This window comes from Aedes albopictus, chromosome 3 (genome assembly GCF_035046485.1).
Source record: "Aedes albopictus strain Foshan chromosome 3, AalbF5, whole genome shotgun sequence".
In the NCBI taxonomy this organism is placed as follows: domain Eukaryota; kingdom Metazoa; phylum Arthropoda; class Insecta; order Diptera; family Culicidae; genus Aedes; species Aedes albopictus.
In genome coordinates this window covers 3,457,187-3,475,275 of record NC_085138.1, presented here as the reverse complement: position 1 = coordinate 3,475,275, position 18,089 = coordinate 3,457,187, and the positions used below count along the sequence as shown (strand labels likewise).

Below are 18,089 nucleotides of genomic sequence, written 5' to 3'. Positions count from 1 at the left end.
TAATTGAGGTGATGTCTGTGTGTGTGTATGTGTGTGTGTGTATGTGTGTGCGTGTGTGTGTATGTGTGTATGTGTGTGTACAAAAAACTCACATCACTTTTTGGCAGTAAACCTCAACCGATTCTAATGATCGACGGCTTATTCGACGCGGCATACAGTCGCATTGTTTCCTATTGAAAATGGTTCGGATCGGTCCAGCCGTTCCGGAGTTATGGTCATTTAGGTGTTCCGGACCGGTACCCCTGGGAGGGGCCAGACATGAAAATACAACAAACCCATGCATGCGGCATATCAAACCACGGCATTTTTGATCATCTAATGAACGGTTAGCAGGCAAATAGTCTCAGACCATATCAGAACCGGTAGTGTTCCGGAACCGGTTCTGGGTGTCCCGCCGGAAGTGGCCATATATAAAATTGAACATAACTCATTCATGCGACACATCAAACAGCGGCATATTCGGTTACCTGATGAACGGTTAGCAGGAAAATAGTATCAGATCATATTTAAACCGGTAGTGTTCCGGATGTCCCGCCGGAAGTTACCAAATATAAAAGAGAACCAAACCCATGCATGCGACACATCAAACAGCGGCATTTTCGATGACCTGATGAACGTTCAGCAGGAAAACAGTATCAGACCATATCCGGACCGGTTGTGTTCCGGAACCGGTTCCGGATGTCCCGCCGGAAGTGGCCAAATATAAAAAGAACCAAATCACGCATGCGACACATCAAACCACGGCATTTTCGATAATCTGATGAACGGTAAGCAGGAAAATAGTCTCAGACCATATCATAACCGGTAGTGTTCCAGAACCCGTTCTGGGTGTCCCGCCGGAAGTGGCCAAATATAAAATTGAACATAACTCATTCATGCGATACATCAAACAGCGGCATATTCGGTAACCTGATGAACGGTTAGTAGGAAAATAGTATCAGACCAATCTAAACCGGTAGTGTTCCGGAATCGGTTCCGGATGTCCCGCTGGAAGTGGTCAAATATAAAAGAGAACCAAACCCATGCATGCGACACATCAAACAGCGGCATTTTCGATAACCTGATGAACGGTTAGCAGGAAAACAGTATCAGACCATATCCGAACTGGTAGTGTTCCGGAACCGGTTCCGGATTTCCCGTTAGAAGTGATCAAATATAAAATTTAAGGAGTGATAGTGGAGATCATAAATGGTGAAAACAATGTGTACGCATATGATCAAATCTCAACCGTTACGTAGTAATTGAACTTTACATGTTTTTGACCTTGCTTGCCTCAAACTGGCTATTACTTGAAAATGATCAAACTTATCACAGCTTTTCCTAATTCGAAAGTTTATTAAATTTTCTATCAAAAAAGAGCTTTCAATCTATTGGTTTAGTTGAATAACTTAGTTTTTTAAAACAAATAAGCTCGAAAGTATTGTTTGCCTTTTTCGTACACCGAAGTGTACTGAAAGGCTATATGTTCAATCAAAAAATCAATTTTCGATAGAAGGTTCGGAGGGTCAAGTCACATATACCAATCAACTCAGTTCTACGAATTGAGATGATGATTGTATGTGTGTATGTATGTATCAATGATCGCGTCTCAAAAGTCAAGATGACGACTGTGAGTTTTAGGACTTGAAACCATGCAATATGGATATATTTTATATGAAGAAGAAATCTGGGCTCCAAAAATGACAAAGAGAGTATCCAAGAGGCGCAGTATCATAATGTCCGAGGCCATAAAGTCCCAGGACTTTATGGCGCATTTTTTCGGGGCATAACGTCCGAACTTGCAGATACGCCACGAAGTCCAAGGAAAGAAGGCACATAGGACATAATGACGCATCCAAACTTTTGGACGCTATTTCGCAAAAAAACGCGACTTAATGTCCGGGACTGTATGGCCTCGGACGTTGTGATCCGGCCCCTATCCAAGATGGTGGTCTAAAATCCAAGATGGCAGCTCAAAACTCAAAATGACTTCTGTTTAATGGAGTTTTAGGCTCTAAAACCGTTCAATATGGGTATATTTGGTATGGGAAAGACAACCGGAGGTCAAAAATAGATACCAGAATATCCAAGAAGGCGTCTCAACATTTAAAATGGCGGTTGTTTAATGGAGGTTTGGGCTCTAAAACCATTCAATATGAATGTATCTGGTATATGGAAGAAGTCTGGAATCCAAAAATAGCGACCAGAATTTCCAAGCTGCCGGACTTTAATCCTAAATCGTGGCTCAAACTTCAAGATTGCGGTTCAAAAATCAAAAACCAGATAAACGTTATGATCTCTGATGCCATGAAATGGATTTCTGTTAAACGAGTTGTGTAGAAATGTGTTTTCGAAGGCACGAGAAAGGCGCCATCACCGCTAGGTGGATTAATTAGGGTTTTTGTTTATATTTTTTATGTGCCCTTTCCTTTTCAGTTGTTATTAAAATTCTGTAATTTCTCATTGCTAAATTTCAAGAAAAGAAGGGACCATTCAATAATTTTTCATGCAATTTTAAATCCAAATGACTGCTTTTTGGTTTCCTAGAATGCTTCTATGGAATATAGAAAAGTTAGCATTTGATAATTTGGAAAGTTTTCATGAACCATTCAATGCTGTTTTATGAAAACTGGAAACACTGGCAGTGCCAGACGCATTAAAATATAGAATCACCCAAGTCAAAGTTGATCGCGTGCGAAACTCAATTCAGGGGGCAGCACTATTCCGTCCAAGCAAGTAAAATCGATTTCAGATCCGCTCCCCTCTGACGACTCTGTCCCATAAATATAATGCTGGATTCTCTGCAATAAACCATTCCAAGCAGGCGAGACGGTGGTAGGTCATTCAATGATTTCCGTGCGTTGGAGGTAGCTACATACAGGGGAAACCCGTAGAAATTCGAAGAACCCGCTTGTCTGTCACATCAAACCGTCAGTGTTCTATTGCACCACACCGTAGACATACAAATTCTAATAGCAGTGTCATTAGTCAGTAAATTATAGCGAAGCCAATGGCTCACGTAATTTTCCTATCCTGTTCGTCTGCTGCACCTTCCAATCCACCCCGGGCAGGACAATGCGATGCAGATGAACTTCAGAATAAGTTAATGACGAAGGTACCTACTGCACCCTCATTGCATGCAATCATCCAACCACTCACCGACCGGCGCGAATCGGAACGATGCGCTCTCTTCAAACACACCGACCGACAGCATTCGTCCCTCCGCGCGCGGAAGGTGCGTGTTTCGAAGCAGTTGCTTACTGCTGCACATCAAAGTAGCCTTCGACTGCTGCACCCAGCACCTCCCACCACCCCGCTACGATTAGGCAACGCTTTCGCTTGCCGCGCGAGCGGTCTACTTCGATGATGATGACGACGCGATGGGTGGCGAAGGCGACGACGATGACAATGACGGGTGGTGGTGGTGCCTCCTGCAGCCTGCTACGATGCACTCACAGCATGCGAATAAGGATTATAATGTGCACAACACTGCATTCGCATCGCGGAGGGTGGCACACAAACCGGTAAGCTGCACAGAGTTGAAAGTATGTATCTGTAATCACAGCACAGTGCGAGGATGAGGGGGAGAAGGTATGCGGTTGCTTTTGTTTTTGTCGCTCGTCATAGTGTGCTCTGACGGTTTCTCAAAATCTGTATGAATAGTCGGGAAAATCCTCCTCGGTTTTTCGCGTTCGCTTTGCGATTCCTTCATTTTCCGTTCGCTCATTTATAAGTCAACGAAGCTCTCCGTGCGTCCGTGCAGCTGGATGGTGATTGCTTCAGGATCCATAGGGTGGTGGTTGATGACTGCTGTTGAGAGTGAGCTTTGTATGGTGTTGACGGATTATGTGGTGCTATTCGGAATGGGTGGCGGATAAATAGCTGGAGTAAAAACAGGTGGAGGGCAGCGAACATTGGGAATTTCTCCAATCTAGCTGGTATTTGTATTTTGTAATTATTGTTATTTTTTTCGTGTTTTAGTATGCAAAATACACAATTTCTACGAAACTTTTAGGACATGTAATATATTATTAGCCGAAAATGGCAGAAAGGGTGGCATTCAAATAGAAGAAATTATAGCATGCTGTGCGCGCGAGCGGCTGCGTTTTCAAAACTGTAATTCCACAGACAAACAGACGTAACACCTTGAACGATTTTCATGGAAATCCATCGCCCAGTTCACACTAGCATTGTTAGCCTTTAACTAACAATACCCAAATATCCGTGACACTTAGGCCTGAGAGGACGTAGAGGTTTCTACATACATTTTTGCCCTTCTCGTACACCAAAGTGTACTGAAAGCCTATATGTTCACTCAAAAAATGAATTTTCGATAGAAGGCTCGGAGGATCAAGTCACATATACCAATCAACTCAGTTCGACGAATTGAGATGTCTGTATGTGTGTATGTATGTATGTCTGTGCGCAAAATAAGTTCTTTCACTTTGATGGCACTTCCTATTGGCCGATTTTTCGGATTATAGCTCGAATTTTACCGCCTTGTTTGCTATTGAAAATGGTCCGGATCGGTCAAGGCGTTCCGGAGTTATGGCCATTTCAGTGATCGGGACCAGCACTGGTAGAACTGGCCGTATATAAAACTGAACCAAGCTCGATTGGTTCTGCGGCGATTTTTGTAGCCTTTAGCATGGTTGACAAATTTTGTGAAGAAACCAACACTGAAGACCAAAAATTTCACGATGTCGGCCCAAAATTTAAGATGGCAGCCTAATATTCAAGATGGCGGCTGTTTAATAGAGTTTTAGCTCTAAAACCAGGCAATATAGAGTATATTTGGTGTGGAGAAGATGCTTGAAGTTCAAAAATGGCGACCAGAATATCCCTTTTAGGCCCTAAACCATGTAATATGGGTATATTTGGTATGGGGAAGATGTCTGGAGTCCAAAAATGGCGACCAAAAGATCCAAGATGGCGGTCTAAAATCCAAAATGGCTACTCCAAATTGAAGATGGAGACTGTCTAATGAAGTTTTAGGCCCTAAAACCATGCAATATGGGTATGCTTGGTATGGGGAAGATGCCTGGCAGCTGTTTAATTGTGTTTTAGATCATAAAACCATGCAATATGGGTGTATTTGAATGGCGAAGATGTCCGGAGTCCAAAAATGGTGACCAGAATATCCAAGATGGTGGTCTTACATAAATCGAGGATAACGGCTTAAGGCGAAACTGGAAGCATATTCTCATTTTTTTCGGTTTTTGATTTTTTTATTAAATAACGAAGCAATATTTCTAACGATCTAAACTCCAAGATGGCGGCTCAAAATTCAAGATGACGGCTGATTAATGGTGTTTTAGGCCATAAAACCATGCAATACGGGTATATTTGGTGTGGGAATTGAGGAAAATGTCTGGAGTCCAGAAATGACGACCGAAATATCAAAGATGGCGGTCTTGAATCCAAGATGGCGGTCAAATCTAAGATGGCTTCTCCAAATTAAAGATGGAGTCTGTTTAATTGAGTTGTAGGCCCTAATACCTTGCAATATGGGTATATTTGGTTTGGCGAAGATGTCCTGAGTCCAAAAATGGTGACCAGAAGCAGACCTGGTGTGATGGTTAGAACACTTGACTATCACGCCAAGGACCTGGGATCGAATCGCACTCCCGACAAACTCACAAAATGTGAGTTCTTCCTTCGGAAGGGAAGTAAGGCGTGGGTCCCGAGATGAACTAGCCTAGGGCTAAAAATCTCGTTAATACAGATAAAAAAAATATCCCAGATGGCGGTCTAAAATCCAAGATAACAACTCAAAATCAAGATGGCGGCTATTTCATTCAGCTTTAGACCCTAAAACCATGCAATATTGGTATATTTGGTATGAGGAAGATGTCTGGAGTACATAAATGACGACCAAAATATCCAAGATGGCGTCCAAAAATCCTAAAATTGGTGGCTCAAAATTCAAGATGGCAGCTGTTTTATCAACTTGTAGGCTCTAAATCCATTCAATATGGCTATATTTGGTATGGAGAAGATGCCCGGAGTTCAAAAATGTCGACCAGAATATCCATGATGGCGCTCATAATTCAAGAGGCGGCTGTTTAATGGAGGTTAAGGCTCCAAAATCATGAAATATGGGTATATTTGATATTATGTAGAAAATGTCCGGAGTTCAAAAATGACGACCGGAACGCCAAAAATAACAGCTGTTTAATGGAGTTTGAGACTCTAAAACCTTTCCCATATTATATTTGGTATGGGGAAGAAGTCTGGAGTCCAAAATGGCAACCAGAATATCCAAGATGGCGGACTTAAATCCAAAATGATGGCTGAAAATTCAAGATTGTGGTTAAAAAAGTTTAAGGTTGAAACATTAAAAGCCAGATAAACGATATAATTTCCGGTATCATGAAATGGATTTTTGTTAAACGTATGAAAGTGCGATATTCATCAAAATGTTACTTGAGGTTTGTCGAAAATGGGGTTTCGAAGGCACGAGATCATCGCCATGGCCATCACCGCTAGGTGGATTAATTAGGGTTTTTAGATGTACAGTCAGGTCTTTTTTTACGCGGTTTTCATTTACGCGGCCGCGTAAATGAAAACTCCATATAAAAAAAAATTTCATCGTCTTATTTTTGCATGATTCGTCGAGAAATGGTGAGACTTTTTTTACGCGGTTTTTCGAATTTTGAACTGAGTTTTTTTTTTACGCGGTACGTATCCCCCGCGTAAAAAAAACCTGACTGTACAACTAATCTACCTTTCCCATCCCTCAGCTGTCGCAGAGAAGTGGCCAGGACAACTTTAGACCGTTGGAGGATTGCGTCAATCTTGTCAGTGAGTCAGTGATTAGCTCCAAATCTCTGTTTTTTGGTATTTTTTTTTTTATTTTTTTATTTGGATACTTCTGCAAGAATGCATCGACGAATTTCTCCAAAAATTTTCCCATAGCTTCCTTCAGTGTTTCCATCAATACTTCCTTTAAGGATTTCATCAGACTTTCCTCCGGGAATTTCTTGTTCCTGTGCTTGCTTCCGAGGATTTCTGGTATTTCTTCAAGGGATTTCTCCATATATTTCTTCAAGAATTACGCTATAGAAGGCTCCAGTAATTCTATCTGGAAAGTATTTTCGCAAGATTTTTTTTTCTAGGAAATCTTTTAGAAAATTTTATCAGAGATTTTTCAAAAATTGATCCAGGAAATTCTTCAACAATTCGTCCAGAAATTATTGCAGACATGGAATCCTTCAGATTTTTTTTAGAAATTCCTCCAGAAATTCTTCCAAGAATTCGTAAAGAAAGCTTTCCTGGGATTTCCTAAGGGATTCCTTATGGGGTTTCTTCTGGAATTCTTCCAAGTATTCCTCCATGAACTCCTCCAAGGATTCGCTCGGGAATTCCTTCTGTGATTCTTTCAGGAACAACTACAGGGATTATTTTGAAAATTCCTCCAATAATTCCCTTAGGAACTCTTCTTTGGATTGCTTCAGTAACTTTTCCTGGAATTCTTTCAGGAACTCCTCTAGGAATTAATCCTGGATTTCCTCCAGGAAATGTTTAGGGATTCCCTTAGAAATTCTTCTTGGCATTGCCGAGATTCAACCCGTAGTTTCTTCAGAAATTCTTCCAGAAATTGCTTCGGGAATTGTTACAAGGATTCCTTCATGAGCTTCCTTCACGAACTCTTCTAAGTTCTCCTTCACAATTTCTCCAAGAATTCCTTCTGCGATTTTTTAGTGGTTCCTGCTGGGATTTCGTCAGGAATTCATCCTGACATTCCTCAAGTGATTCTTCCAGGAATTCCTTCAGAGATTATTCCAAGAATTATATCAGAGATTTCTTCAGAAATTCCTCCAGGAATTGCTGCAGGGACTCCTTCGGGAATTCCAGGGATATATCCAGCAATTCTTCCAGGCATTCCTCCGAGAATTCCTCCAGAGATTCCATCAGAAATCCCTTCAGGGATGCCTCCAAGAATTTCTATAGGAATTCCTACAGGTATTCATTCAGACATTCATCCAGGAGTTCCTTCAGTAGTTCTTCCAGAACTTCCGCCTGGGATTTCTTCTGGAATTCTTCCTGGGATTCAAGGGATTGCTCTCCAGGAATTCCTCCAAGAATTAGGACGGGAATTTATCCACGAATTCGTCCTGGGATTTATCCAGGGATATCTCCAGGAATTCCATAAGGGATTCCTCCAGGAATTCCAGGAAGTCCTCCAGGAATTACCCCATGAATATTTTTTCAGGAATTCATCCAGGAGTTTCTCCAGCAATTTATCCAGGAATTCCTCCAGGTTTAGCTTCAAATATTTCTTCAGCAATTCCAACAGGAATTTCTCCTTGAAACACTCCAGGGGCTCCTTCAGATAATCCTCAGAATGTTTCCAGAGATTTTTCCAGGAACTACTACAGAGATTCCTCCAGGAATTACTACAGAGTTTCCTCCAGGAATTGCTTCACGGAATTTATCTAGCAATTCTTTCAGGGATGCCTTCAAGGATTTTTCCAGAGATTTCTCCAAAAATTGCTTCAGGGATTCCTATAGAAATTTCACCAGGGATTTCTCCACAAACTTCTCCAGGGATTCCTCCAGGAGTTTCTTCAAGGATTCCTCCAGAAATTCTTTCGAGGATTCGTCCAGGAATTTCTCCAAAAATTCCTTCGAGGATTCCTCCAGGAATTTCTCCAGGAATTTCTCCAGGAATTCCTCCAAGAATTCTATCAGAAATTTCTCTGGGAATTCCTCAAGAGATTTATTCAAAAATTTCTCCAGAAGTGGGAGAACACATAGCCCACATAGCCGAGGCGGTAAACGCACGGGTATTCAGCATGACCATGCTGAGGGTGGCGGGTTCGATTCCCGGTCGGTCCAGGATCTTTTCGTAAAGGAAATTTCCTTGACTTCCTTGGGCATAGAGTATCTTCGTGCCTGCCACACGATATACACATGCAAAATGGTCATTGGCAGAGGAAACTCTCAGTTAAAAACTGTGGAAGTGCTCATAGAACACTAAGCTGAGAAGCAGGCTTTGTCCCAGTGAGGACGTTACGCCAAGAAGAGGAGGAGAGGAAGTGGGAGAAACCTCTGAAAAAAATATTTGATCAATTTTTTTTTAAGGATTCCTCCAGGAATTCTTCCAAGAATTCTTCCAGGGACTGCTCCAGGAATTCAGCCAGGAATTTCTCCAGGGATTCCTCTATAAATCCATACAGGTAAACTTTCAGAAACTCCTCCAGGGATTCCTTCTTATAGGAGCATTTCCCGGAATTCCTCTAGGGGTTTCTCCAGACATTTCTGCAGGAATTCCTTCAGAAATATCTTCAGTGATTCATGCAGAAATTCCTCTAGGAATTGCTCCGGAAGTTCTTCCAGAGGTTGCTCAATGAATTCTTCTAGTGATTCTTTCGAAAATTCTTCTCAGGATCTTTTCTTCTAAAATTTCAGAAATCCTTCGATCATCCTTTCCAAGGAAACATCCAAGAAGTTCTCCAGGGTTACCTGAAGATTTTTCTTAATTACGTCAAGGATTTCTAGAGGAATTCCTTCGGCAATTTGTATTGGAATTCTTTAAGGTAATTTCAGAGGGATACAGGAGCCAGGAGGCATACAGTTAATTTACGGATTTGTTCAGGAATCCATCCATGAGTTCCTTCAATAATACCCCATGCATCTCCTGCAAAGGAATTCCTTCAGAAACTTGTCCTGATGATTAATTGCTGAAAGAACTCCTCTTAGTCATGGAAGACATTATTATGGTACATGGATAAATACATGGTAGACATTTTCAAAAAAAATCTTCGTACGGGTTTCTATCATGTTCTACTGGAGAAAATGTTGAAGGAAATCAAGATGAAAATTCTGGGATAGCATTGAAAACAGTTCCTATCAATAGTTTTATTATCGTTGTACGCATATAGCCTTTTTGGCATGCATTTTTGTTAGGATTGCAACTCGTACTCTACCTGAATTTTCTCAAATTTACTCACAGAAAGCATTTCTTTTTCGTTTGCTTTATCCTATGAAAACCATCGTACGCTAAACCTCGTTCTGTTACTGCTAAAAAATCATTTAGCTATTCGTTAAAAGACATCAACATTATCATATTAAAAAAACGAGTTTTGGTCAGCTAGTTGTCACACTTAATCCTACTGTGTGCGGGATCCTGCGGATTGTCGGTCTATACGCTGAAAACGAGAATGAAATTGGTTTCTCGAGAGCTTGTTGATGAGTAAGGTACAATTAATTCCACAAGTAGCGTGAAATCTGAAGCGCAGCAAGCGTTGGAAACAATATTTCTCGATTGTTCACTTCCATATCCATTCGGTTGGTGGTGGATTGCTACGATCGTTCTCTTCGACGAAATTCAAGTGGAGCTTTTCCAATATACCTATTCAAGGCTCGAATCGAAATGAGAAGAATCAAATGCCGATGTCAAAGAATTTCCACCAGTCCTAACAAAACACACCCTTCCGAACTATGCCGGAATACAATGTGAGATTTTGTACGTGATTGTGAGATTGCAGGTTTGGGGCCGGTTCAGCCAAGTGAACTACGTCGACCAAACTATTGTTCGGCTGCGTAAATCTGTCACAGCACGTGATATTTGAAAATTAATTAAATCCCAGCAAAGTTGGCCCTTTCACAGGCTAGTATCAAGGCGACAACGCACTACGGACGATATCAGGAATCGTTCATCAAGAACGAGCAGAAGCAGCAGCAGCAGCAGCCACGGCAGCTATCAGAGCAAAAGTTCAATTCAACTTTTGCTCACAAAGCTGAGAGGATATGCTGCAAGAAAAGTGTTGGAAAGAAAACTTTATTCCGAGAGGACAGAGGAAGCTTAATCTGAATGCGATGAGACGAAGGGTAGAGCTGAGCGAGAAAATTTAATAGTCTACCTGCAGGGAGCTGAAATTGAAGAACGTGGTGTAAAGATAAAGTTTAATGCCGTCATTTTTAGCAGCTCCCCAGACACGGACTTTTGGTCTTTTAGCACCAAAAAGATGAAAGCTCTGTCTTGCACGATACATCCAACACGCCACGGCTACAAAGGTTCCCAACAACAAAGAGAGGGCTGACTTTTCATCAACGTATGGAGCGGAAACAAAGCGATCAACATCCCATTCGACTAACAGGGCTACAACCTTTATCTTAATTTACTGTAGCTTGTACTGGTTTTGAAACCGAAATGAAAACTGATCCGTGACATTTCGAATCCCATAGTATGCGGATTCAGTTTCATTCGGCATGCCAACGAAATATGAAGTGATCATAATGTTATCCAACCAAATCCAAGCAGCTTATGCTTTCGCGTATCGTATGGCAGCATCACGACATCAGATGACGATGTGCGGAACAAAGCAACCATAATCTAGGTGGCAGTGATAGGTAACCGATTAGGTTACTCATACGCCTATGCTCTGTAATAACATGGTTATGTGAATAGTTATTTTCTTGAGTAGTTTGCACCTTTAGTTAACCGAGTTCTTGGAAGTTATACAACATCAAGTGTTGTTATGACATTTAAATAAATTATCTCAACGAAGCTCGCTGTCAATCAACATCACCTTCACTAACGGTAACCCGAGAAGGTTACCGCACTCTACCCAACAATCTTACATTTAGTTAAATTATGCGAAAACAATATTCATCTAACATTCTTTTTTCCTCGTTCTCTTCTCTACTGTTCTAGGTCAGCCACAACGTTCGTGAAGCTTTTCACCGATTCCAACCGCATCCGCTCGTTTCGCTAGATATTATCCTCGTTCTGCCTTGTTTGGAAAGACGACCCAGCTTTCCTTCCACTAGCAGTAGGCCATGTGAGCATCACACTGTGCCCCCGATGCGTGGCCAGTGGCAACAACACCATCTCACATCGCACCGCCTACTACTGCGGCTAAGTTGCTGCTGCTGCTGCTGCTAGCGGAAAGCCAAAAAGAATGTAGAATGAAAATTCCAAGCACCAACAATTACACTGTGCACTGCTGTTCGTGCTTGTCCCGTTGTTGTTGTCCATCCGCCTCCGAGACCATCGTTATCAAGTTGGACAACGCAATATGCACATTACTCCACTCGATGGGGGCGGCGGCTGTGGAAGATCCGGACGATCCGGAGGCGCCTCCATCATTGGGCCGGGAAAAATACTACTCTGCTGCGTGCACATTCTTCTCGTGCTGATCAACGATGGTAAGTGGCGGCGTTTTGATTTATCTCCCACCCGAAGCTTTTTTGTTTTCCCAACCCGTTTACGAGCGTCTCACTCAACCCGCTCACACCAATCAGCCTACTATGAGCAACACTCAGTGAAAGTGGACACGAGAAAATGTGATACGTACCGTCAGGTCGCCAATTTCCTATTATTTACTAAAATGCATAATCCAATAATTTTGTAAAGAGCTTTGTACACTTTTCAAATATACTAAAACCTCAATTTACGCTGACATTTTTTACGCCAAACTCAATTTACACCGCCCTATTAACCTTTTGGAGCCGGAGGGGTCATATATGACCCCAACATAGAAACGGCTGTATAAATTCACCCATTCGATAAAACAGAATACTCCCTTCGGCAAAGTTGTTGCAAACTAATCTTGCAATCTCAAATGTCATTTAGAGACACTATGGAAATGTTCCAGGTCAGCCAAACTATCTTTGAGTTCAGAACTTCAGGTCTACACTCGTAGCATCAGCTATAGAGGTAATCACATTCAAATGTATGCGTGCCTTTTTTGTAGATGTAGTTGTGAAACTGCGAGGAAAATATTTGCACTCTTGCCCCGGACGTTAGTTTTATCATTGTTTACCCGTTTTACCCAATTCGATTGGGTAATATTTGCATATGCAATCTGAATAGCCTTTCAATCGGCGTGCACTTTTGTGTGAGGAAAAATTTGCGCTAGTGTTCGTGTGTTGAAATGTCACTTATCTCTATATCTGACATACTGAGTAACGCTTCATAATCAATCGCGGTGACGAGACCAACCTGAAGTCTACTATATATTATTATGAACCTTTGGGACATTGAGGATCGTCCAAACTATCCTGAAGTGATGATGCTTGATAATTACAGTAGTTATTCTCACAATGAACTTTAAACTGTTATCTGTAATCCCCCTGGCATATTATGAGTCAATTCAAGATAGTTTTGAGATAATCCAGATCAACAACACTACTAAGGAGACCATAGCTTCAGGTCTACACTTGTGATATGTGATAATAGCTTTTGCCACTACGTTAAGTAGTGTTACATAATTCACTGTTCTTACAAAAACAATAAGCGTTGTTAAATATTTTGGGATATTATGGGCTTCCTTGCTGTTATGAATCTTAGTTGACAAAAACAGCTACTGTAACTTTCAGAAGACTTGCTTGACATGATTGATTACAAATCGTAGCTTTTAAGGTGAAGATATGACGAAGCCAGACCAAGAATTTTCAAGAGCACAAAACTGAAGAACCGAATGTCGGTTTGCGCTGAAAAGTTGGTCGATTGGTTACCCGCTGGTGGTGACCAGTCGATCAACTTTTCAGCGCAAACCGACATTCGGTTCTTCAGATTTGTGCTCTTGAAAATTCCAAGTGTGGCTTCGTCATATATTCACCTTAATGATAGAAGTTACCGTTACATCCGTAGACTTTGATCCAAACTCAAGAACAGTTTGGAAGACCTAGAATATCCCGTCTGATCTGATACTGTCTGTTGAACTTTCAGAAGACTTACTGGACATGATAGATTACAAACCGTTGCTTTGTATAATGAAAGAAGTTACTCTTACACCCATAGACTTTAGGATCGAAACTGAAGAACAGTTTGGATGACATAGGATATCCTGACTGATCCGATATTGTCTATTAACCTTTCAGAAGACTTACTGAACATGATAGATTACAAATCGTAGCTTTGAATAATGAAATAAGTTACCGTTACACCCGTAGACTTGAGGATTTAAACTCAAGAGCAGTTTGGATGACCTAAGATATCCCGACTGATCTGATATTGTCTATTAACCTTTCAGAAGACTTACTGGACATGATAGATTACAAATCGTCGCTTTGTATAATGAAAGAAGTTACTGTTACACCCGTAGACTTTAGAATCGAAACTCAAGAACAGTTTGGATGACCTAGGATATCCTGACTTATCTGATATTGTATATTAACCTTTCAGAAGACTTACTGAACATGATAGATTACAAATCGTAGCTTTGAATAACGAAAGAAGTTACCGTTACACCCACAGACTTTAGGATCTAAACTCAAGAACAGTTTGGATGACCTAGGATATCCCAACTGATCTGATATTGTCTATCAACCTTTCAGAAGACTTACTGAATATGATAGATTACAAATCGTAGCTTTGAATAATGAAAGAAGTTACCGTTACACCCGCAGACTTGAGGATCTAAACTCAAAAACAGTTTGGATGACCTAGGATATCCAAAAAAAATATTTCTTGACCATCAAAACTACAGAAAAACGTAGAAAATAACATAATAACGCTTGAAAAAAAACCCGGCTTCAAGGGTTAACGCACTAATTCCCAAATACCGGTTCTACCAGTTTACGCTGCTTGGCCGTAAACTGGATGGAACTTTGAAGTTGTTTCTTAAATTGTCCGTCTCAAGAAGCTTCACCACCAGCGGTGTTGCAAAACATAGTGGTTCCCAATCTTGGGTGACGGGCTACGTTCTCAAGATTCGAAAGTTCTGGAAGAGGGTAAATTTCGATCTCGGGCATATACGTCCCATGTGTAGTGTTGCACAGATCAGTGGTTCCCAAACAGTGGCGGCCATGCTAATTTCTCAAGAGCCGAAAGTGCAATAAGAAAGTGAAAAAGATTTTCAGTTTCTGCGTCTCAAGAACATATATATTTATTACAATATAGTGGAGTTGCAAAGCTCAGTAGTTCCTAAGCTGGGGTCACGAGCCATGCTGATTTCGCAAGAACCGTACGTCCGAGAGGAAGGTGTGAATGTTTTAAGTTAAGGATTCAGCATCTCTCGGAGAACAGTAAAACCCCTTTCATGCAGGTTATTTTCATGCACTTTGATTTTATGCACCTTTTCTATGTCCTGTATAAAAAGGAGAGACTTTCTCAAAACCAATACATATTATGCATAACAGAATTAGGTAATGACGGGAACTATGGCAACGGCAGCCAGGGTCGTTTGTATGGGAGAACAAATTGGAGGTTGCATGCGTCCCAAGCGGTGTGTTTATAGCGGAGTACCAGGAGATCTCAGAGGTGTTTCAAGGGGGTCCCAGGAGTTTCGAATGGAAGGTGGCAGATTTCCTTATTCTATAGTCCATTTTACATGCCGATTTTATGAATGAATTTTGACAGGAGGTAGCGTCCAATAACCCGTGAAAATCAATAGCATCATCAACATTGTTGCCACTTCGTAAAATGGCTGATATACAAAAAAAAAGATTCTCAAGGGCGCTTCAGGGGCGTGTCAGGGGGTTCAGGCAGTGAGCCGTACGGTACTTTTTACCACTATAATAGTCGTGATGCTTCTACCGTCATAGCTAATGTTGCATACTACCGTCACCGTATATCATGCTACATTCAATGAATAAATGCTGTTTGCTTGGAATACTGCGAAAATTGCATATGACACACAAACAAGATGATGGGAGTATGCCGACATGGACAAAATTCCTATTGAAACGCCCCTGACATTTCCGTAATCCATTTAAAATGCCCTTAAAACTTCTTTGATAAAAGGGTGTTCCTGAAACTCACCTGATGCGACCCCGATCTGAAATGCCCCACCTCCTCTAAATTGCATTGAAATGCCGTTGAAATCATCTTAAGCATTTTGAAATGCACACTTCGAAAAATACATGTAATTTTGCGTCATTTAACGCCGACATATTGCAGCGAGTAGAATGACGGAATAATGCGTTAGTTTCAAACGTATATTTACGTTCGCTCTTAAAATTACAAGAGACGATCGACAATAAAAAAAAAAAAAATACACGCCGTGACGTAAAAATAAGCTTTTAAGGCATGGCGTGCATTTTTAGGTTATGTTCACTGAGGAATTTCTCTGATTTTTATCTATTCAATAATAATTCCCAACTCTACTCACTTTATCCGATGCAGATTTGCCAGCACAACCGAGCAGAACCAGCAGCAAACACTTACTAATAATATAAATAATCCTTCACAAATGATTTCCACTAGCGGCATGAACATTCCCGCTACTTCCATTCACTGAAACCAATCACGGTTTTATTCCGCCATATTGCCCGATTTTCTTCCTGTTATTCTCTATGAATTTCTGCCAGTTTCACGAGATTAAGTTAAAAAACACTTCTGAGCAAAATGCATTAGAAAAAACACTTAGTCCGATGGTGATAACAAGCTTTTTAGCTTCAGTATGTAGCAAAAACACTGCCTCATCAACTTAGAAACATTTCCACTTTCTGTGGATCCACCGAAGGTGATGATTTCTTCACTACTCTGCCAATTTCCTAACGCACCATGTATTCCGATCTACTAGTTTGTCTAATTCAAAACAAAACTGAAATAAATTCGCAAAATATTATCAAACGAAACTGAACAACAAACACGGGAACCAAGACTATGGGAATCAGTTTGACGCGCGAGTTAAATGTTCCACTACGGATTTCTTTAAAAATAAATAAGCCGAGGCGTTCTGGTTCGGTGTCAAACTAAAACTGATTTATTCTATTAATCTTAATTACCTCCTAACCTACGGTCCCTAGCTAGGCGATGACAGTCTCGCGATCCCACGGTTGCAGCGTCGACTCAGCAAACCGTTGGTCCCACGGTTCGATATTTACCATTTCGGCACGTCTCCTGGTTCCCAGGGTAGTCGGGAGTTAACTTGCCCCTCCTTAAAAATGAGGCTCCGTACGAATGGTCTCCATCGTAGTTTCGTCCTTCGGGGTCAGTTCCTGCTGGGTTATCCGTACCTTTACCTTATATCCTCTAAGACAAAGAAATAAAAAGAAAACAGCACATATGATGATGGGAGTGACCGATAGTCCTCCAAAAACTGTCCAATGTGGCCATTGAAGGCTGGTGGCATTCAAACGAATTGCCTTCATCTCCTTCCTTGTTTCTAGACGTAGGTTATGCAAATGCTCTAGGCTTAAGTTGACAACTGTTCGTTGTTTTTCAATTGGAATCCCAAATAACGGTAAGTGCACAGGTTCACCTGTGGTATCTTGAATTTGATTCGAAAACGTACTGTTATTAATGGTTACCTCACAGTTGCTGAATGAGATAAGGTAGGTTCCTGTTAGGTTCCTCGTCGGTAAGCCACAAGTGGTGTGTATGGTGAAATTCCTTTGTAGATTGGTGAAGACATGTTGTTCATCGATTGATACAACCTCCTCTATGGGGTTGTCTAGATATATGCATTTGGCTGGTTTTCCGGTCAAAAGGTTGGGCACACATGCTGTTTCATCTGGTGTAATGTCTTTAGTCTCGAAGATCTTTGGCTTAAGGCTGTGAACGATATAATACTTGTTCTCATGGTTGAGGTAATGATTATTAGACATAAAGATTTGTTGATGTTCAAACCAGGTTGGCAGAATATAAATTTTTCTGTAAATCTTAGGCTCCAACATCGGAAGTTTGATCAGCAGAGCGATGTCAAGTTCATTGGTAACTATGGACGTGGTGGCATAAGTCAATGCTTCGGCGGTGTTCCAGACTGTTATGTTTTCCCTAGCTAAGTCTTTTACAAGTAAATCGATTTCAGTCGGACTCAATACTCTATCGTTGAGCAATCCTATCCTTGCTAACATTATAGTTTCTTTTATCTGGTTAAGTTTTTCGTATAAAAATTCTAGATTCAAGTAGATGTTAATGGAGTATAATTCCGAGGCTTTGGAATTGAACAATTGTATGGACTCTTTTGTTTTAAAAAGAGCCTCTTTCATTTGAAGTGAAATTTCCCTGTTGATCCGAACTTGTTCATTATTGTTGCTGATGAGACTATTAATAGAGCTATTGATAATCCTTAAGTCATTAGCATCTGGGTTACCTGCTAAGTACTTCCATGCAGTCCCTACGCTATCCCATCGCTTTACTCTTTTGACTGGTAAAAGACTCTTTATACTGGAATCAATATCGTTAAATTTAGAGCTTATCAAATTTGTGA

At 41.0% G+C, this 18,089-nt stretch overlaps 1 protein-coding gene across 1 annotated transcript in view; it reads left to right on the top strand.

Annotated features, from left to right (window-relative positions):
- The window catches only part of LOC109414177 (uncharacterized), a gene marked incomplete at its 3' end in the record, with an annotated part of 195,054 nt that overhangs the window by 128,368 nt on the left and 48,597 nt on the right, over positions 1 to 18,089 (top strand). Inside the window, 1 exon segment of the mRNA XM_062859543.1 lies at positions 11,642 to 12,135. Within this exon segment, the coding sequence (XP_062715527.1) occupies positions 12,006 to 12,135 (130 nt within the window).